General features: G+C 35.5%; 2 protein-coding genes across 12 annotated transcripts in view; one reads left to right on the top strand and one right to left on the bottom strand.

Annotated features, from left to right (window-relative positions):
• Window positions 1-8,556, top strand: part of LTN1 (listerin E3 ubiquitin protein ligase 1) — a 66,284-nt gene extending 57,728 nt beyond the window's left edge. The window contains exons 26-30 of the mRNA XM_077878911.1: window positions 2,187-2,358; window positions 3,411-3,631; window positions 5,584-5,778; window positions 6,487-6,654; window positions 7,211-8,556. Coding sequence (XP_077735037.1) covers window positions 2,187-2,358; window positions 3,411-3,631; window positions 5,584-5,778; window positions 6,487-6,654; window positions 7,211-7,273 — 819 coding nt within the window. The 3' untranslated portion in view covers window positions 7,274-8,556. The remainder of the gene's footprint in view (window positions 1-2,186; window positions 2,359-3,410; window positions 3,632-5,583; window positions 5,779-6,486; window positions 6,655-7,210) is intronic.
• A 7,706-nt stretch (window positions 8,557-16,262) lies between these two features.
• The window catches only part of HEMK2 (HemK methyltransferase 2, ETF1 glutamine and histone H4 lysine), a 40,299-nt gene continuing 34,185 nt past the window's right edge, over window positions 16,263-22,376 (bottom strand). For 8 of the 11 annotated variants that reach the window (XR_013368703.1, XR_013368705.1, XM_077878901.1 and 5 more), the window contains one exon: window positions 16,263-21,202. Coding sequence is in view for 7 of the 11 variants with exons in the window: in XM_077878901.1 (XP_077735027.1) it covers window positions 21,161-21,202 (42 nt within the window). In the remaining 4 variants the exon portion in view is untranslated. The remainder of the gene's footprint in view (window positions 21,203-22,376) is intronic. The other 3 variants (XR_013368704.1, XM_077878902.1, XR_013368702.1) reach the window with 2 other exon arrangements.

Genomic DNA, 22,376 nt, shown 5'->3' with positions numbered 1-22,376 from the left:
ACGCCCAACTGACAAAGCCCCCCGGGTGCCCCAGTATTAGTACCTTTATATATGGTTTCTCTATATTTACTTTTTTCCTGCTGAATTACTTGAAAGTAAGTTGCAGATTCATGATGCTTTACTGGAAGTATTTAAACATATATCTCCTAAGAACAAGGACATGTTTCTACATAATAATATAGTTATTAGACTCGAATTTGATTTTAATGCAGTGATATCTAATATGTATTCAAATTTTCCTGGCTGTCCCTTTAATGTCCTTTATAGTTTTACTCCTTCGCTATTGAGGATTCGATCAAGATCATGTTTGCATCAAATGTGTCATATTTCTTTAACCCAGTTTTCCTACCTTTTCTTTATTGTCATTCACCAGGTTAGTTATTTTGTAGACTGTCTTAGGATTTGGATTTGTCTGATTGTTTCCTTATGATCAATTTCTGGTTAATTTTCAACAAGAGTACTTACTGCAAAGAGGCGATGTGTCCACAGTGTGTCACCTAAGGAGGCACAGAATGTCACTGTGTCCTTTACTGGTGATACTAAGTTGGTTACTGGAAAAGGTAGTGTCCTCCAGATTTCTCCATTATAGGTACTTTGATCAACATACTTCAAAAATCAATTTCATATTCTATGGCTTGATACTTGTATTTGAGCATTTATAGTGTTCAGAAAATGGTGTCTTGCACCAAGAGGTGATGGATCCTTTAGTGGGAAAAATCTTTTTAAAACAGGTACATATACCAAAGAGCTGCAAAAGTAAACCTGAACAAATTAAAACTGGGTTATTGAGGAATGAGTTCTGAAACACACAGATGCCTGTAGTGTACCTGGTGGTGGCAGATTGTCCTGTTTAAAATTTTTATTTTAATCCCAGCATAGCTAACCTACAGTGTAATAATAGTTACTGGTGTACAATATAGTGATTGTACAATTCTGTACATCATAGAGTTCTCATCACAAGTGCACTCCTTAATCCCCATCACCTGTTTACCCATTCTCCATCCACCTCCCCTCTGGTGACCATCAATTCTGTGTAGTTAAGCGTCTGTTTCTTAGTTTGCCTCCCTCTCTTTCCCTTTTTTTCCTCTTTGCTCTTTTGTTTCTTAAATTCCACATATGAGTGAAATCATACGGTATTTGTCTTTCTCTGACTGACTTATTTACAAGATTTTCCTATTTAAAAAGGAACCAGAAATCCATGTATTTTTTATTTATTTTTTATTTTTTAAAGATTTTATTTATTTATTCATGAGACACAGAGAGAGAGAGAGAGAGAGAGGGAGAGGGAGAGAGAGAGGCAGAGACACAGGCAGAGGGAGAAGCAGGCTCCATGCAGGGAGCCTGACATGGGACTTGATCCAAGGTCTCCAGGATCACATCCTGGGCTGAAGGCGGCGCTAAACCACTGAGCCACCCGGGCTTCCCTCCATGTATGTTTTAGTGATTGAATTATTAATTTTGAGAGAGAGAGTGAGCACCCATGTACAAATACGTGGAGGGGCAAAGGCAGAGAATCTTCAAGTGGACTCCCCATTGAGTGGGAGCCTGACACAGGGCTTGATCCCACAACTCATGAGATCATGACATGAGCCAAAACATAGAGTCAGACACTTAACTGACTGAGCCACCCAGGTGCCCCCACACATCCTATTTTTGAGAGAAATTAAAACAAGACCGTTTGGACTACTAGTTTGTGCTCTCTTGTCTAAAGGGATGCTGGAGTGTTTGATACAGTGTGAGGTCAGCCAAAAAAAGAGAATTTGTTTTAAGCAGGACTTTTAAAGGTTAAGGACTATGGTGTGAAAGGCATATATGGAAGGCTTGGAAGGAAAGGGAGTGAATCATCTGTGGGAAGTAGGGAGTAGATTTTCATAGAGAAAGTAAAGATGAACTTATTAACGGAGATGCTTTGAGAAAGGTGTTAGAAGCATATGGCTAATAATGAAAGGGTAGTGAAAACTTTTGCTTGTTTATGAAGAAAGGGAGCAGTGCCATCAGATGGCACCTTTGGAAAGTAAGAATGTGGCATATATTTTGTAGGACTCCTCCTTGTAATTCTAAGTGTTCAAATTAATGCCTTTTTCATTGTGTTCTTGTTGTACAGTCTATTCTACTTTGATTTGTTCTTTTCACTGACTCTCTTGGTTTAATTGGGTTTACTAACAAACTTCTTCACTCTCCACCAGCTTCGGGCACTATATTCAATGTACCTTCGAAAAACAAAAAGTTTGAATAAATTGCTCTACCACCTGTTCAGGCTTATGCCAGAAAATCCAACCTATGCAGAGACAGCTATTGAGCTTTCAAATAAGGACCCTAAAACATTCTTTACAGAAGAGCTCCAGTTGAGTATTAGAGGTCAGTAAGATGTATGTGTTCTTTCTTGAAGACTAGGTCCAGATTAGGTTGTATTTATTGTACTTTACTCTTGAGAATTTGGAGAATAACCCCAAATGTGTTTCCTGGCTATGAGAAGTTTGAAGTACACAATTTTCCATGTTTATCTAAATAGAACATACAACTAGATCTTTTAGGTAAGGGTAAGAAATCTATACATTTGTGAAGCTTTGTTCATTGAGACTGTTATCTTTTATTCTATAAGCAAATATTCGTTAAGTGGTAATGTTTTGCCTGTAAATAAGTAGTCTTCAGTTGGGGAAACAAAGATGAGTAAAATTTCTTTCCTTTACTTGAGGAACTCAAATTTTAACTGAGGGGATAGACATGCATGCATCTAGTTGTACTCCAGTGTTTTAAATGGTTTCCTTAGAATTGGAATTTTTTTAAATGTCTTGGAGATATGAGGAGGGTACTGTGTCTTGTGAGTATTAAGGTGGATATTCTAGGAATTTTGTATAACACATCAGTGAGCTCTGGGGAAAGTACAGGGACTAAACTTTTCATAAATTGTTATAAAGACAGTCTTTAAATTTTTCCTTTTTTAAAAAAGTTTATTTATAATTTTTACACTCAATGTGGGGTTCAAACTCACAACCCGGAGATCAAGAGTTGTGTGCTCCACTGACCAAACCAACCAGGAGTCCCTAAATTTTTTCCTCCTTTTTATTTAACTTTTTCCCCCCACTCCCTGGGCATATGGAGTTAGGGTCTTCCTTTTTAAAATACGTATGTTCCCCCCCACCCCTTTTTTTTTGTCGTCTGTCATGTGAAATATAGAATGCTATTTCTAGGCAGATTTTGCAGTGTCAATTGGGATCTTTATTCTTTTTGCCGTTCTGTTGGTTCATTTGTAATATAAGAGAAAGTTAATACTCTAGATTTCTTGCTTCTTCAGTAAGTTTGTTTTATGGGCTCTAGCTGTAGTGTTAGGAAATTAAAAATTATTTTTTAGTCTGTTATTCTATGTAAGAAATAAATGTTACTAACTAAGAATTTGTTTTTTTCCTCAGAAACAGCAACTCTTCCCTACCATATCCCACACTTGGCTTGTTCAGTCTATCATATGACATTAAAAGACTTGCCTGCCATGGTTAGGCTGTGGTGGAATAGTAGTGAGAAGCGTGTTTTCAATATTGTAGACAGATTTACAAGCAAGTATGTCAGCAGTGTTCTTTCTTTTCAAGAAATTTCTTCTGTGCAGACAAGTACACAGCTATTTAATGGCATGACGGTTAGTATTATCTTGACTTTTTTCCAAAAAAGTTGTTCGAATATTGGTTATGTCTATCATTTGTAGTATCATTACAATATTAACCATTGGTTCAGAATTTACAGAAATTGTCTATTTTCTGATTCTCAGGTATCAAATCTCAATATTAATGTATAGAGTGAAACAGTGTTATAATTTCATTTCCTCCCCATCAGAGTTTTTGAACATTAATTAGTTCATTCAAAATATATATTGAGGGATCCCTGGGTGGCGCAGCGGTTTGGCGCCTGCCTTTGGCCCAGGGCGTGATCCTGGAGACCCGGGATTGAATCCCACATCGGGCTCCCGGTGCATGGAGCCTGCTTCTCCCTCTGCCTATGTCTCTGCCCCTCTCTCTCTCTGTGTGACTATCATAAGTAAATAAAAATTAAATAAATAAGTAAATAAACCCACTGTTAAAAAAAAACAAAAAAAACCCAAAATATATATTGAAATACCTATAGATTCTAGGTACTGTGTGTCACTCACTTGAGAAATGAAGGATTTAGTGGGTTCAGATTCCTATTGTGTAATAACACATAATCTAATAAAGGGAAAAAAGAGTGATACTGATACTGTTTTTTGAATTGGAAACTTGAAAATGTCACATTAAGAGGAAGAGTGCTCTGCAATCAGAGTGGGAAAGGTTCATCTGGCTGAGGGGATTAGGTGCAACTTTATAGAGGAAGATTAAGTGGGCAGGATTGTCGTTTAGGGACAGTGTAGAGAAAGGCCTTGAATATAGAGAAAACAGTATGGCAAAGGGAGAAAGCTTGGAAATGGGAATGTAATTTCTGCAATTGCCTAACAAATGTTGAATAAGCCAGCATTCATACAGAGCAGGATTCCTGAAGGTAAGTAGAGAACCAGCCATTACCATGATGAATTAGGGTCATATTGGGAAAGACCTCAAATGATAGTCTAAAGCATTTGGTCCTATTCAACCACTGAAAATTTTCCTTTGAAGCAAGTGTCACTGTTAGTGTTACAATTAGTGGAATAGTTCTGACTGCAATATATAGTATAGGCTGTTGGCATGGACTTTGGATTCAAATGCATAATGAGGGGAGACCCACTGGTATAGATGTTATGAATAACAAAGAGGGCTTGGGTGAGGCAGTATCAGTGGGAATTTTCCATAAAAGGAGAGGAATGTTAAAAATTTTGTGATACTTTATCCAAACTTGTAACTAGTTAATACCTGGGAAGGGGTAGAAGGAAAAGTTTAAGATGATGCTATGGTTTTTAGCTTGGCAATAGGATGTCAGAAGAATACATTGGTCAAGCATGATAATTAGTGTTTTATATTGTTTGCAATGCTGTTAGGTGGAAATAGTCTAACAGTTGATGGTTAGCTTTAAAGCTCAAGGGAGGGATCCCTGGGTGGCGCAGCGGTTTAGCGCCTGCCTTTGGCCCAGGGAGCGATCCTGGAGACCCGGGATCAAATCCCACGTCGGGCTCCCGGTGCATGGAGCCTGCTTCTCCCTCTGCCTGTGTCTCTGCCTCTCTCTCTCACTGTGTGCCTATCATAAATAAATAAAAATTTAAAAAAATAAATAAAGCTCAAGGGAATTCTGTGGCAGAGAAAGAGTTGGGAGACTTCTAAATATAAATGATATTTGATACCCTTGGTGTGAAAGAAAAGCAGTAATTAAGAACTTATTCAGTCACGGGTCTATTCAAAGCTGCTATATGACAAGCTTAATTTCATAAAACATTTTATGAGCAGGATTTCTTTTTTAAACTGAAAAGGCTATAAAATATGTCAGGTATATAAACCTATTTATTAAATATCTCGTGCAGTAAACCAACATGTTTACCTGTTTTGTCTTTGAATAAAGACTGACTGCTAATAGTCAACCTAGGAAGATGTTTTTTTAATGAAAGAAAGAAAAGAAATTTGCAAAAAACGTATTACCTTTCCTATGTTGCAGGTTAAAGCTCGAGCTACCACTCGAGAAGTGATGGCTACTTACACTATTGAGGACATAGTTATTGAACTTATAATACAGCTGCCTTCCAATTACCCCCTGGGTTCAATAACTGTGGAGAGTGGGAAAAGAGTAGGTGTGGCTGTGCAGCAGTGGCGAAACTGGATGCTGCAGTTAAGCACTTACCTCACCCATCAGGTAAATTTCCGTGTGCACATTTGACTTTCCAGGTAGTACCACTGACCCCCTCTTTGAAAGGACAGTAAAACTTAAAATATATCACTTCTGCTTGAGGTTGAGAGATACTGTATTTCCTTGGGTCAACACAGCTATATGCCTAAGTGACCTGAACCGGCCAAGCTGTTTTCCTTTTTAAGGCTCTGTAATTTTTTTTCTGGTGTTTGAGAGGAATTGACTTTACTCCACTGACATTGTAGGTGACATAGAACAATACATGGCATTAAAGAAATTGTTTGAGTGGGAATCTTTTTGTAAGATACCGGATTGATGAACGTCTTCGGAGCTACTTTTAGCCTAATGTTTCAACTCTCCTTCTGTGATTAGAGAAATCCCAAGAATCTCAAAGATGTTTGACTTTTAAACAAAGTATAGTTGTTTGGACATTGAGACTATAAAACTTGATGTATTGGTGCAGAACCTCTCTTTCAAGTCTGTCTTTAATGGAGAAAAACTTATATCTGGTTTCTAAAACTTGAGAAATCATTTTAAAAGCCAATATTCAGAAAACTTAGGAGATGTGAATGTAGCTAAGTAGATTCTCTTCTTTCTTTTTTTTTTTATTCTCTTTCTAAATTAAAATTCGATTTTCAAATTTATGAAATTGAATAAAAATCACTTTGGTGGTCTTCAGAGTATATATACTCTATTTTTTTTTTTTTTTAACAGAATGGAAGTATTATGGAAGGCCTAGCATTATGGAAAAATAACGTAGACAAACGTTTTGAGGGTGTTGAAGATTGCATGATCTGTTTCTCAGTCATTCATGGTTTCAACTATTCTCTTCCCAAAAAAGCCTGTAGAACTTGCAAGAAAAAGTTCCATTCAGCTTGCTTGGTAAGTCCAAAGAAAAATGAACTTATTTATATTTGATGTGTATTTATGTGTGTGACATCTAATTTTAGAAAAGGAAACGATGTTATACTCTTAATTGTAGTTAACGAGGGGCATATTAGAATTAAAACTGGTAGCATCAAAGCACTTTAATAAATGAATGTTTCTATGAGAGCTCTCACTCAAAAAGTAGATATTCCTATAAGATCTAGACTGTAAGGGAGACTGAAAAAAATGGAACCAGGGTCATCTGGCATTAGAGCTCTTTACTCTTTTTTAAACATCATACTAAAAAGAAAGCCGCCTTGTGTACAGTAGTTGCTTCTTAGGGAGAGCTTACTTACACATCTTACTGGTTGGGTGTGTGAACCGAGGGAGAAAGAGTCATACTGTGGCCTTTGGAAGTATTACTGAGTTATGTTGATTTTTGGAGATGGAGGAAGCTAAAATTTTGGTGTTCCCCTTTTCCATTTTATCATTGGTCAGCTTACCTTGGATGTAAATGTAAAATGACAGCTTTAAAAGGTTCTTTTAACATTTGAAACCTTTTCTTTTTCAGTACAAATGGTTTACGTCTAGCAACAAATCCACTTGTCCACTCTGTCGTGAGACCTTTTTCTGAAATTTTTTTTTTCATTGGAAGTGATCCCTGAAGTAAATCAAGCAAAGACTGTGGATCTGGATCCATCTAAAAGTGTTGATAGGAGGAGGCCAGTGACCCTTACTTTTAAATAGGACCTTCTCTGAAAAATTATTTTGGTTAATGTAATGATCCTAAAATCGGGTTACTTATCTTTAGATTGCTTTGTAAATGTTTGGAAACCTTTTCTTTTACATAAGAATATTACATATTTGAGAGAAAATATTTATATTAATAGTTTAATCTTTTTGTATATTTAAAAATAAATATGGAACAACCCTAAATTACAGAATTGGAATTTGTGAAAGCACTGTACCTATATTATACTAAAAAGCCCATTCAGTTTGTTGATCTATGTTCTAGAAGAGTCCAAGTGAGGCGAATTAATTGAGAGGGTTGATTTATATCTACAGATATTTTAAGACTTATTTATTAGTTATGACAACAAAATTAATTAGTATTCTGATATTTGTAGATTATTTTAATGATAAAATGACGCTAAGCTATTAATATAGCTTATCATAAGCTATTTGAAGCATGCTCTGAAATCCTATATAAAAGAGTGTAAACTGAACTTTAAGGTGTCTCCATTAATCAAGGGTTATGAAATTCAGAAAATTAAATTCACGGCATTGACCTTTTGCTGTGGAAGAATTTCCATGTATTAGTGAAATTTGAATTGCAGACTTGTCAGTGAATTTACTACTCAGTTTGAGTGCATCTCCAGAGGGTACAGGAATCCTGAGAGAAACAGGAATTAGATTATTTCATTCATGAAGCAAAGTGGTAGTTACGCCTTTATCGAGAGGGAAGAAACAAATGAATATTTCTGAAACTTAAGATTGATGGAAAAAACAAAAATTTTAAAATGCTGTAGGAGGCTTTCAATTTTGTAAGCAAATTTTGCTATTCTTACTGGCCAAAGTTACACTAAATTAAAGATTTGGGGGAGTTTATTTTTTCCAGCCTTTAGAGTACAAGTTAATAATTTTAGTACTAAGGAAAATTCAGTATAAATGGGCTGAAGTGGAGTAGGTGAAAACCTGCCATTTGCCCACAGTGCTGTTACCCTTAAAAATTGTGCCCAACTTATAAAAGTATGGAAGTTTGGGATTTGGAATAATTTTATTGCAGTCTTCCATTACACAGGAAATATTAGCATATATAATAGCAAGTTACTTGAAAGATCAGCTAATCATCTCTGTTGCAAATGTTTAATTGGCAAAAACCAAGTCATGTTAAATAAAATCACTGTTTACCATCAACTGGGTAAAATGGTTATTATTGAAATAGAATGAATGTGATCAGAATATTGTAGTTGAGAGTGAAGTATTATGTGTGAGTTACAGATCTCTTGAGTTGAATTTGTAGGTGCAGTATCCTACCCAGTTTTGTCTGTCTCTTGGATTTTCTCCCTAGTGTTTATTATCTTATAGCCTTGAGACTCAAGGAATCAGTCAGTGAAGAACAGATAGCAAAATTCTACTACCTCTTCTTAACCCCTTTCTTAAAATATTCTCTTTTGGTGTCTCTCTCTGACATAGTAATCCCAAAGGATTGTGTTATTCCTCTGTGAAAGTTACACACTTTTCCTTAAAAAAGTGGTTTTATAATAAGACCTTGTTTATAACTTTTCCAATATTGATACTTCTTGGCTTCTGACCCAAACCTCAAGTAGAACAAAACGGGAATAATGGAGCATTGTTTTTCCATGTTAGTATTTAGGGCATCAGGTTCTTGGTGAAACACTACGATTAAGTGGAATACCTACTCTCCTACTTAGGACTCTTAACACATTTCCTTGACTCTTGTAAATATTAATGTAAAGCTTGTTACTGTTTATATGCTAAAGAAAAAGCTTTCCAAAATGAGACTGAAATTCAGAATATCATTGATTAAAGTTTTATTTATATAGCTTTAATAACTCTGCAGAGCATCCCTTAACATTCTAGCATAAGAACTTTTAAAAATTGCATGAGATTCAAAGCCCATTAGCAGAATTATTAATTTAAAGCCCTAATGTAAATTGCAAATTTTAGAATTTATTTTTAACTCTTATTTATCACATGCTCTAATGTATGTAAATAAGTTTCTGTGGCTTAATTAATGTTATTATTTGATAAGTTTTTGTGGTGTGAATGATTAATGTTATTTGATTGTTAATACCATATGTGCCCATTAAGATTCTTTTTACTTATAAAATATTTCAAATATACAGAGTAATAATAATAATATAAATGCCCTTGTACTCTTCACAAACTATTTTGCCATATTTGCTTCTGATTTTTAAAGAAATAAAATGTTCCTCTTTTGTACTCCGCCCTGATGCCATCTCCTCTTTCCCTCCCTAGAGCTAACGTCCTATTCTGAAGTATAAAAGTATAAAAAATATGAAATATATCTACTTAAGATTTTATACTGTGTTTGTATCCATAAATAATATATAGCAGTTAACAAATATTTTTATTTGCGATAGCCTATGTATGTAATCTTTTGTAACTTGCTATTCCCCTCAACATAACTGCTGTTTAGTATATTAGTTTACTTGCCAATTCCCCCAATAATGGTCATTTCAGTTATTATTTTTTGCTGTTTTGAACAGTGCTGCCAGTGTACATTCTTAATAACATTTTCTCATGCAAATGTCCTAGGTATTCTGGACATAGGCCTCCAAATGGATTTTTAGTAGTTGATATGTATACTTTGTGACTTTGGATATTGTCAGATTGCCCTCCAAAGTGGTATGCAAGTTTCCGCTACCAACAGCAATATAAAAGAGTTTCTGTTTTTCTTGCCTTATCACCAGTACTTAGTCTTATCAGATTTTTAAAATTTTCTAGTCAGAGCTGTGAGATAGTAGCTTTTTGTTTTCATTCATATTTCCCTGGCTACCAAGAACCTTAGCTTCATTTCATATACTGATTGGTCATTGTGAATTTGTTATCTATATGCCTACTTTTTTCTATGACATGGCTGCTTTTAGTATGTTGGGTTGACTTTAATATGGTCTGTGGCCTTCTTTAATTATATAGAATTTCGCAATTAAGTTTAGTCAGATTTATCATCTTTTTCCTTTATGATTGAGCCTTTTTTGTGTTAGGTTTTAAAAATTTATTCCTTCCCCAAAGTCTAAAAAATTCCATTTTGTTTCAAAAGTTATAAATTTCAAAATATGTCTAATTCACCACCTCACATTAAATTTTGTGATTTTTGTAAGGTAGAAATCATACCCCAAATTGATAGCTAATTCTCATAACATCTTTTATTAAATAATATGCTCATTCCCCGTTACACTTTGTAGTGCCTCTTCTCTCATATTACCAAATCCCCTTACATGTGCAGATTGGTTTCTGGACTCTGTATTCTATTCCATTGGTTTACTTATCTATGTTAATTCTACACAAAAATTCTTTTTATTTGTAAGATAGCTTTATAATTAATCTTGAAGAGGAGGTAAGTAGTCCTCTACTCTTACTGTTCCAGCACTTACTTTCCTCGGATAGCCATATCCTCTGCTATCCAGGTGCTCCTTTGCCTTGCTTGTTGATTATCATGGTTAGTTTGTCCTCACTGTACTAAGTTGTTTTATGGAAGAATTTGACATGTGCCTACGTTAGGTTTTATCTGGTGCAATGGGGTGGCTTTTCTGGCTTTGCCAGTTCTTCTCCCTAAGTTCTTCCAACCCATTTTTTCTCTGTTTCAAAATTGGAAGCAATAACTTTGGCTATTTGTGATAGAATGCTTGAACTTCTCCATGAATTTGTCTTTTTTTTTTTTTTTTTTTTAATAAAAGTTCTTACAAAAAGAATTTGAGCTCAGCAAGGTGTTTAGCATGGGGGTCTGCTTAACTGAACAGTTTTGGTGATGTCTTTTTAACTCTGGATTTCTTTTTAAGGATAACAACTTCTTTAGATGGCACCAAAGCATCAAATTACTTGTATATTTCCTATCCATATTTTATTAGGGGTGTCAGAGGAGGTTAAGGAACCTCTCTTTCTGTGGCATTCCAGATTGATATGTTATTTCAAAAATATACTGGCTATCTCTTTTAAGTAATGTGATGTGTCCTATAAAAGACTCTAAAAAAGAGACCTGTAAGAGATCACAAGTTTGTCCACTTGAGCCTATTTGGATTCTGGTAAGGTACTAGATTAGATTCTAAAAGACTCTGATGTATTATATATCCAGATAATAGTCTTCCTTCTCATTTTTAAAGATAAAACTCATTAACAAGCAGTATTTGAAAGAATTTAGTAGTGCAGTGTTCAAAATGTCTGTTCTGGACATAGACACTACTTGAACTGCAGAACCTTCATCATGGGATTCTCCTTCATCAGTTAAAGATAATAGAGTTAATGGATTTGAGAAGGCTATTACCAATGGATAAAATGAGAAAGTGATAATATATACTTTATATGGTACCGTCAGATTTAATTTGCATATTGATCTTGTACCTTCCAACCTTGCTGAACTAATTTATTCTAATAGGGCTGTGTGTGTGTGTGTGTGTGTGTGTGTGTGGCGTAAATTCCTTAAGATTTTCTATATACAAGATCATGTCACTGGCAAATCAGTTTCCACTTCTTTTCCAATCTGAATTCCTTTCTTTTTCTTTTTCTTGCCTAACTGCCGTGGCTGGAACCTCCAATATTGAATAGAAGTGTTGAGAGTAGATATCCTTGTCTTGTTCTTGATTTCAGTCTTTCAGCATTGTGATTATTAGCTATGGTTGATAATAATCAGACTTAATGTGAACTTAGTACAAATGCAAAGGTGCTTCAACTAATTTTAAATAGTCTAGTCTGCAGTTTCTCTGATGCAAGGGAAAATAAGCTGTTGGATCAAAGGAATGCTAATCAGAGACAATGGATTTTTTTTTATGTGTGCCATGCTGCTGAAAAACAATTCAGCAGAGCTTCTCAACCTCAGTACTCTTGGCATTTTAAGGTGCATAATCCTTTGTTTGAGGGGCTGCCCTGTTTGTTGTAGGATCTTTAGCAGCATTCCTGGCCCCCATCTATTTTATGCCAGTGCAACATCTCAGCTGTGACAACCAAAAATTTCCAGACATTACCACATGTCCCCTGGGTGGCAAAATTAATGCTAGTTGCGAACCATTGCCGTAGAGCATGGACTAATCAAGCACTATTGAAGAGAAATATAATGTGAGCCACATATGTTATTTTAAATTTTGCTAGTAGCCACATTAAAATATATAAGAAGAAATAACAAAGTAAGGTGAAATATAAGGGAACAATGTAATGTGAAATAATAATGTAAGGTGAAATTAATTTTAACACATTTTAACTCAGTATCCAAAATGCTATTTCAATGTGTAATCTGAGAATCAGAGATTTTACATTTTCTATTTTAAGTTTCTGAGATCCAGTGTTATTTTAAAATTACAGAAGATTTCAGTTCATGTAGGAAATTTTCATCAGAAATACTTGATCTGTATTTAGTTTTCAGAAAATTTACAATTAAGAAAGTAAATTCACATACCTAAGTTTTTCTAAACATACTTTGAAAGTTTTCCAATAGCTGGATCACATGTCCATTTTGAAATTTTAATTAAAATTAAGTAAATTTAAATTTAGTTCCTTTGTCACATTTGGTGTATTTCAAGGCTCATTAGCCACATGTGGCTAGTGACTGTTGCATGGGACAGTTGTAGTCCAGGCCTAACTTTACATGTACAGACAAAAAGAAAGGTAGAAGACTCAGTCTAGACTGTTAATTTCAGCTCGAAATACTTTATCTGTGTCTTGAGAGTCTTTTGCCTGAATTCTTCTGGGCTCATAGCTTATCATTTGGTTATTTCTGTAATCGCATACATAGTGTAGTTATATGTCCAAATCAGCCATACTTTAATCATAGATAGAAATTTCCACAGCTTTAAAAATAATCCTGCAGTAAATGTTACCTGGCAGTTCCATTTATTAAGTAGAACCTTACCTATTAAATGGTTGTGTCATGAAGAAAGTACTATATCCTCATATTAGTCCCAGAGTAACAGTTAATAGATGTAGACATTTCTACCATTTGAGTGGTTTTAGTGCTCTGAGGGATCTGGTGCTCTGTGGTAGTGGAATTATTAGTGGGTAAAGTGACCCATATCTGTATTTTGTTGTCCATCTATATTTGTAAACCTGTCTCCCTAGTTTAGAAGGTAAGGAATTTTTTAAAGTACTATTGTGTACTGGAGTGGAATTACTAAAGAGACTTTAGATAGTTGTCCGGTTTTTAGCCATTATAGGACATTAATTTTTCCTATGGACCTTTTGCTCTTATTTTTGATACCAGGTGTTTTATCGTGAGGGTCAGAAATTTTTGATTTCTAGCTTTTTGAAATGTTAAGTGATAATTTCTAAATTGGCATTTTTGAGTCCCATTTTCATTAAAAAAAAAAAAAATGACAAGCCCATCTGCCATTACAAAATAGTTCTTGAGGGCTTGAGGATACCCCAGAACATTGTTTGAAATTTTTCCTGGGTCAGTTTTTAGAGTCTTCCACCTACCTATCTTATTTGTTTATAATTTTGAGTTTTTGTCCAACCTACTCATGAGAAAAAGACTTCTGGCCTTATGTAGTACATTTCCTATTTGCATCCCCTTGTAGGGCCATACCTTGAAATAGGAAGAACTGGGTTATTTAAACCATCTCCTAGTTTTGGGATCTTTGTTGTTACTGATTTTGCTGTTTTTAACTATTTTGTTCTCATCTGAGGGGCTAACAATTAAGTGAACTGGTTTGTACAGACTCCAGGACAATAAGTATCTAACAAAATTCTGAATTCTACAGCAAATTTGTCTTCCAAAGGTTAAGAAAATCCTTGATTATAGCTCTCTGCTTGACTCCAGACAAGTTTCAAATATCAGTTTCTTTATATCTGCATCCTGCCCTAATGGTTTTGAAGGGATATGATATGATGTAATCATTCTGTCCTAAGAAAAACTTTAAGCAAAAGATCACTTTTTTTGGAAGTAAAAGAAAGTGCAGAAAGATGGAAGGAGTTTGGTAAAGATCGAGCCGCTGGGTAGAGGGAGAGGTGTGAGGAAGTGGATTTTAGAAGATTTGAACGGTAGTGAGTCACTATTTTAGTTTGACGTCTCAGCATACCAATCAAAAACTGACTGTTGAGTACTTCAGACTTTTTTCCCCTGATTTTTCTAGAGCTCCTTTGTTTATATTTGGCATATCAGAAGTTCCTTATGATGGCTATAAGTAATTCTAAGTCATTCTTTAGCAAAATTTTGCCACTCACCAAGTTAAGCACAAAAGATAGGATTATAATGAAAACTTCGGGACACCTAGGTGGCTCAGTGGTTGAGTGTCTGCCTTCAGCTCAGGGTGTGATCCCAGGGTCTTGGGATGAGTCCCACATTGGGCTCCCAGCAGGGAGCCTGCTTCTCCCTCTGCCTCTCTGTGTGTGTCTCATGAATAAATAAACTCTTTAAAAAAAAAAAAAACTGTCAGGAGAAGGTTGTGCCTTTGAGATAGACAAATCAATGACAAGATAAAGGCACTGTATTTGTTCAAAGTGTGTTCGTTTATGGTAGATGAGCATCCCCAGCCAAGCAGAGAAGAGAAAGGAGCTGGTGATCAGTGCCCCCAGTCATTGATGATCCTAAAATAAGGACTAAACAAAGTGAATTTCTTTTACAAATCTTCAAGCCTTGAGGAGTACTCATGAAGATTTAATAGAGGACCCAAAGCAAAATTTGACCAATCATTTTAGCAACCAGTTGTCATCAGTCTAATGGGCTATTAGTCTTTAGGGCCAATTTATATTGATTTGGAGGCTTAGCCTGTGCCTCTGTGTGTTCCCTATGAAGCACTTCCTTAGACATTCAGTACGTGCAAGACAATAAGGGACAAAGCAGGAGTATGTAAAACAAGATTTGTATAAATAGATGAACAAAAATGTGAAAACCAAGCAGTGGGAAAATAGGATAATGGCAAAAATATTTACCAAATGGTTCCCCTTTAAATCAGAAGGTCTGATTATCATACAGACAAGACAAAGTACAATAAATAACCTTAGATGGAGATCTATTTGTTTAGAAGTCTTAGATAAAATAAATTCAGCAATAAGAACTCAGTGAAACTGGTCAGAAGTTCAGATTGTTTTTGAGAAACTCACCTGGCAACAGATCTGAGACCTTTGGGAGTGTGGGGCTTGAGAAGCCACTGATCTTTCCTTGTTGGTCCAAGGACCCACTGGAATACTGTCAAGTGAGGTATTATAAATAATCTTGTGAGAATTGTCCAAGGAAGAGATCAAGATTACCACTTGATAACTGAAACAAGAGCTGGGAAAGAGGGAATTATGCTAATGGCCCATCATTTTGAGTAAACCCAACTGCAAATTTTATATAACTTTTTTGACTCAGGGATTGTTTTGGTGGTGTGTTGGTTGCAGAGGTGAAGTAGATTGATGTCAGCCTTACAAACATGGTTATTCTGGCAAGACGTGGGGCCAGCCAGTTCTCAGCAGACTTACTGATAAGTTTTTTGTTGATTGGTTGACCTTAGAAGTATGAGACTGTCACTGAATGATTGGCTTCAAGAGGCAAGTTGTCATTGGTCAATTAAGATTAAACTGAGGCAAGTTATGATTGATCACATAGGTTCGAAACTGGTTCAGGGATGCCTGGGTGGCTCAGGGGCTGAGCACATGCCTTTGGCCCAGGGTGTGATACTGGAGACCTGGGATCAAGTCCCACATCGGGCTCCCTGCATGGAGCCTGCTTCTCCCTCTGCCTGTGTCTCTGCCTCTCTCTCTGTGTCTCTCATGAATAAATAAGTAAAATCTTTAAAAAAATAAAAAATAAATAAAACTGGTTCAGATTTACTTGTTACTGGCTATAGAACAGTATTTTATTAGGACTTTTACTAGGGTCTTTTATTCAGGTTTTATTATAAAACCTGTTTCTGATAGCTTTCTTGGTGCTATAATTTTGGGCCAGATTTCCTTTCTGAAAAATGAAGTGAAATTCACATAACATAATCATTTTTAAATGGACAGCTTAGTGGCATTTAGTACATTTAACAGTTATACCTCCAAATCTCCCACCCTACCCCTGGTAACCACCAATCTCTATGGATTTACCTTATTCCAGATATTTCATATAAATAGAATTATACAACACATGACCTTCTGTGTCTTTTACTTGGCATTTAAAATATATATATATGTATATTTTTTTATTGAAGTTCGATTTGCCAACACATAGCATAACACCCAGTGCTCATCTTGTCAAGTGCCCTCCTCAGTGCCTGTCACCCTGTCACCCATCCCCCTAGCCCGCCTCCCCTTTCACTACCTCTTGTTCCTTTCCCAGAGTTAGAGGTATCTTATATTTCGTCACCCTCTCTAATTTTTCCCACTCATTTTCTCTCCTTTCCCCTATATCACTTTCACTATTTTTTATATTTCCCCGTATGAGTGAAACCATATAATGATTGTCCTTCTTCGATTGACACTTCACTCAGCAGATGCAATGACTTACTTCACTCAGTTGAAGCAAATGGTGGGTATTCGTCATTTCTAATGGCTGAGCAATATTCCATTGTATACATAAACCACAGCTTCTTTATCCATTCACCTGTTGATGGATACCAAGACTCCCTCCACAGTTTGGCTATTGTGGACATTGCTGCTAGAAACATCGGGGTGCAGGTGTCCTGGCGTTTCTCTCCATCTGTATCTTTGGGGTAAACACCCAGTAGTGCAATTGTTGGGTTGTAGGGAAGATATATTTTTAACTCTTTGGGGAACCTCCACACAGTTTTCCAGAGTGGCTGCACCAGTTCACATTCTCACCAACAGTGCAAGAGGGTTCCCCTTTCTCTGCATCCTCTCCAACATTTGTGGTTTCCTGCCTTGTCAATTTTCCCCATTCTCACTGGTGTGAGGTGGGATCTCATTGTGGTTTTGATTTGTATTTCCCTGATGGCCAGTGATGCGGAGCATTTTCTCATGTGCTTGTTGGCCATGTCTATGTCTTCCTCTGTGAGATTTCTCTTCATGTCTTGCTCATTTCATGATTGGATTGTTTGTTTCTTCGGTGTTGAGTTTGATAAGTTCTTTATGGATCTTGGATACTAGCCCTTTATCTGATAGGTCATTTGCAAATACCTTCTCCCATTCTGTAGGTTGTCTTTTAGTTTTGTTGACTGTTCCTTTTTGCTGTGCAGAAGCTTTTTATCTTAAGCCCTAATAATTCATTTTTGCTTTTGTTTCCCTTGCTTTCATAGATGTATCTTGCAAGAAGTTGCCGTGGCCAAGTTCAAAAAGGGTGTTGCCTGTGTTCTTCTCTAGGATTTTGATGGATTCTTGTCTCACATTTAGATCTTTAATCCATTTTTAGTTTATCTTTGTGTATGGTGTAGGAGAATGGTCTAGTTTCATTCTTCTGCACATGGCTGTCGAATTTTCCCCGCACCGTTTATTGAAGGGACTGTCCTTTTTCCGGTGGATAGTCTTTCTTCCTTTGTCGAATATTAGTTGACCATAGAGTTGAGGGTCCACTTCTGGATTCTCTATTCTGTTCCATTGATCTATGTGTCTGTTTTTGTGCCAGTACCACACTGTCTTTTTTTTTTTTTTTTTTTTTTTTTTAGTACCACACTGTCTTGATGATCACAGCTTTGTAGTACAACCTGAAATCTGGCATTGTGATGCCCCTGGCTTTGGTTTTCTTTTTTGGTATTCCCCTGGCTATTTGGGGTACGTGGCATGTTTTAAAGGCTCATCCACATTGTAGCAGATATCAGTACATCATTCCCTTTTATAGCTGGATAATATTCTATAGCACATGTATACCACAGTTTGTTTATCCATTCATCCTTTGATGGACATTTGAATTGTTTCTTTTTGCTTCTGTGAATAATGTGTCTGTGAACATTCATGTACAAGTATTTTTATGAGTACATGTTTTCATTTCTTCAGGGTATAGACATAGGAAAAGAATTGCTGGTAGTTCTTTTTTTAGCTTTTTGGGGAAACACCAAACTGTTATCCGTAGCAGCTGCCACATTTTATATTCCCAGAGTGTACAGGGGTTCCAAGATCCTCAGATCCTCACCAACGCTTATAATTTTGTTTTTTTTTTTTCCCCAATTGTACCCATTCCAATGATGTGAAGCGGTATCTCATTCTGGTTTTGATTCGAATTTCTAATGACTAAGGATGTTGAGCATCTTTTCATGTGTCCATTGACCATTTGTGTCTTCTTTGGAAAAATAGCTGCATAAATTCTTTGTTTGTTTTTAAATTGTTGTTGTTTAGTTGTAAGGCTTAAAAAATATATATATTCTGGATACTAGACCAAGATCTACTTTTTAGAGGGATGTTAATGCTCTTTAATTTAGGAGGCAGTTCTTAAGAATTCAGTATTAATTAGGTTCCTCTAAATGACAAAAAATCCAAAGCAAATATGGTTTAAACCAGAAATTTCTCTCCTTCGGAAATGAAGTCCAGATGTAAGCACATCAGGTCTGGTATAAAAGCTCCATAATCATAACAGACTGAGGTGTCTTATGTATATACATGGACCTGGGTTTCTTAGTTGTCTCACTATTCTCAGATTGTGATTCCATCTCATGGTCCAAGTTGACAGCTCAAGTTACAGTTATTTTATGCACTTTACAGTCAGCACAAAGGAAAAAAGATGAACTTGCTTGCCGCTATAAGGATACTTTTCACAAATCACACACGACGTACACTTATATCCTCATTTCAATATATTTATTCTCATTTCAATCCTAGCTTTCAAGAGAAGAAAAGCTAGAAAATATAGTCTTATTCCTACTAGCTATAAGACCAGCTAAAAATGAAGAGTTCTATGGCTGAGGAAAGTAAGGAGAACAGATAAAGAAGGACAACTAACAGTGTCTCTTAGAACTGTTCTGATATTTGTGTAAGTGCTGTGGTCTTTCCCAATAGTAGTCATTATTTGCAAACGTGGATGACCATCATTCTCTAGAGTTGCGTATGCCTTTAAAATGTCAATTGTTTTCTATTCAGTCTAACAATCTTTGTTTTTTAAGGGTAATATTAAGTTCATTTACGTAATAATAGGTAAGTGTTATAGCTTTCTAACTGTCTCATTGCTTTTGTGTTCTTTTTGTCTTCTTTTAGACTTGGGAGGCGCCCATAGTTTGTTTTCCAGGCACCCATAGTTTTCATGAGTATTTTTATTCTCATACTCTTCTGTTATCTTTACATCATAAAAATATGTATGGTTTATTATTCAAGGTTATCCTAGAGTTTATAACAATTTGTACTTAATGTCTTGTGTAAATTAAAACTTTAACCACTTCCTGGAGGACAATTCAAGGACCTTAGAATAACTTCAATACTATTTTTTTTGTACTGTTGCTTTCAAGTGTTTCTTTATATTTTAAAACCCACAAGACATTATTGCTTTATTAGTCTGTGTATTAGTTTGTATTTGTCATATGTACTCTCTATTGTGTATTGATCTTCACTCTTCCCTGTGTCTTTGGCAGTTCTGGTCGTTAGTCACCTGGGCAGTGTCATGTGTCTTTTGGAATTCCACTGTTCCTGTTGGAAAGAATTAGAGTTTTATTATTCCTTGTAAGAAATGTATTCCTCACCCAACCCTCCCCCAGCTGTTTTGATTTTCTCTTTGTTTTTGGTTTTAAACAGTTTTACTGTGGTGTCTCCAGGTGTGGATTTTGTTTGTTTGGGATTGTAAAATTACTTGAATCTGTGATTTGCTGTCCTTAGTCATTTTTGGAAAATTCTGAGGCATGAACTCTTCAAATAGCACTTTTGCTTCATTCTTTCTCTCCTGTTCTATTCATTTTTCACTATAAACCATGTGTCTTAGGTTCTTTTCCGTGTTGCTATTATATTTTTTCTCTTCATGTTTTTATCATTTGTGTTCTAGTAGTTATTTAATAATTTAGAAAATGTATTTTTAATACCTATAATCTCGTCACAGGAAATTTTTTAAAATTTCAACTTATATTCATATTTCGTTACTGAACAGTATTATAGGGGGCAAATAAAAATAAGCACTAAAATATGCTATAATTCTGTGACGAAAGTGGAATAAAAGTATTGACCCAGTGAATGATGTTAAATGTCTGACGAAGAGTTTGTTCTTGTATTATTATATTGATGATGGTGGGAATCAGATGAAATGGTGCACGTTGAGGGTGGTATGACCATAGACAATACAATGATGGTGGGAATCAAATTGCTATTGTATTTAGATTCTATTAGATACATTTAAAATAATGATACAACAGTTCTTAAAAATGCAAGTATGTTATGCCACTGGAAATTATCTTATTTAAACTTATTTAAATTTACGGTGGTAAATGTCAGTTATCAATTTAAAAATAATGTGAAGTGGCATATGTTTTCCCAAAATGTGTTCAGAGGTATGCAAGCAATAAAGTTTGAAGATACTGCCCTGGCAGATGTGAAGTGGAAGGTGGGCTGTCAGGTTCTGATACCAGACCCACACAGAGAGATCTTTATTGATAGTTTTATAGAGATTTTTTTAAAGATCGATTTATTTATTCATGAGAGACTGAGGCAGAGACATAGGCAGAGGGAGAAGCAGGCTCCCCACAGGGAGCCCGATCCAGGACTCGATCCCAGGACCCCGGGATCACACCCTGAACCTGAAGGCAGATGCTCAACCACTGAACCACCCACAGTTTTATAGTTTTAAAAATATTTCTTAACTTGAGTTTTAAAAATATTTCTTAACTTGAAATTTGGTGCTAGAGAATCTGACTGACATGAATAGCATGTCACACTGTTTCTTCTCGGTGAGCCAAATTATGGTGCTAGAAATGTTGAAGAAACTGCTTTACTACTTGGGTCAGATCTTCTGAAAGCTCTGTTGCTGGGATTCTGGCCATTGCTGGAAAAGAGAGAGAAATCAAACAGAACTCTACGTTGTCAGAATTTAATTCTTACCTAATAACAAAAACTGACAGCCTTTAGAAAGTGAAAAGGTCACATTTTCTATCAACAAAAAGCATGCATTTTGACATGTCTTACTAGAAATGGTTTTATAGTTAATTTTCACAAGATGAAAATTAATTATATTTTTGGGAAAGCACTTTCCTTAATTTAACACCTCCTCAATCCTCTATATAACTTGGAGCTTTGTCGTCAACTTGCCAGTAGTTCTGAGGACTGTGCGTATAGAATGTCACATCTTTTTTTCTCATCTTACTGTGCTGTACCTCTTAGTAAACAGTCTTCCTTGTTTCTTGATCAACTTTAAGGTGGAATATTTTAAGTACTAAATGTGATACACATACCGGTTTGGGGCACATATTCTGTATTAGGAAGTTTCTTTCTGTTCTTTCCTTATATTTTAAAGTCCTGAATGGTTGATGAGTTCTATCAAATGCTTTTTCCACATCTATTTAAATGACAAGTTTTTTTTTTCCTTCCTCTATCCTTGAGGTGGATTACATAAATAGATTTTCTAATGTTGAACCATTTTTACAGTCTTGGGATAAACCCTACTTGGTCATGATCAATGCTATTATTACCAGTAATATATTTGTGAGTTTAAAAAATAGTTTTTTCAAATTTTGCATCTTTGTTCACAAATAAAGTCAATCTATGATCTTTCTTGTACTGTATATTTATAAGTGAGATTAACCTATGGTTTTTTGTGTTGTTTCCATTTGGTTTTGCTATCAATGATATACTAGTATCATAAAATGAGTTCGGGTTCTTGAGTGTTTGGTAAAACTCACCTAAAAATCACCTGGTGCTTTTATTTTATGGGGTGAGGGTGGAATGGGCAGATACTCAACTAATTCAGTGGCTTTAAATGTCAGAGACTTTTAAAGTGTTCTGTTTTTCACAAGTTAGTAAGTTTTATTTTTTATGGAAGTTATCCATTTCATCTATTTTCAAATCTATTGCTATAAAGTTATTCATGGTATTTTCTTATAATTTTTAACACTTATACTCTATTTGTAAATATGATACTTTCATCCCTAATATTTATTTGTACCTCACTTCTCTTTTTCTTGGTCTACTTTATTAGATACATTTATCTAGTTAATCTTTCC

This window comes from Canis aureus, chromosome 30 (assembly GCF_053574225.1).
Source record: "Canis aureus isolate CA01 chromosome 30, VMU_Caureus_v.1.0, whole genome shotgun sequence".
NCBI classification, from domain to species: Eukaryota; Metazoa; Chordata; class Mammalia; order Carnivora; family Canidae; genus Canis; species Canis aureus.
The sequence above is the reverse complement of the archived record's forward strand: the minus strand, read 5'-3'. Positions and strand labels throughout refer to the sequence as shown.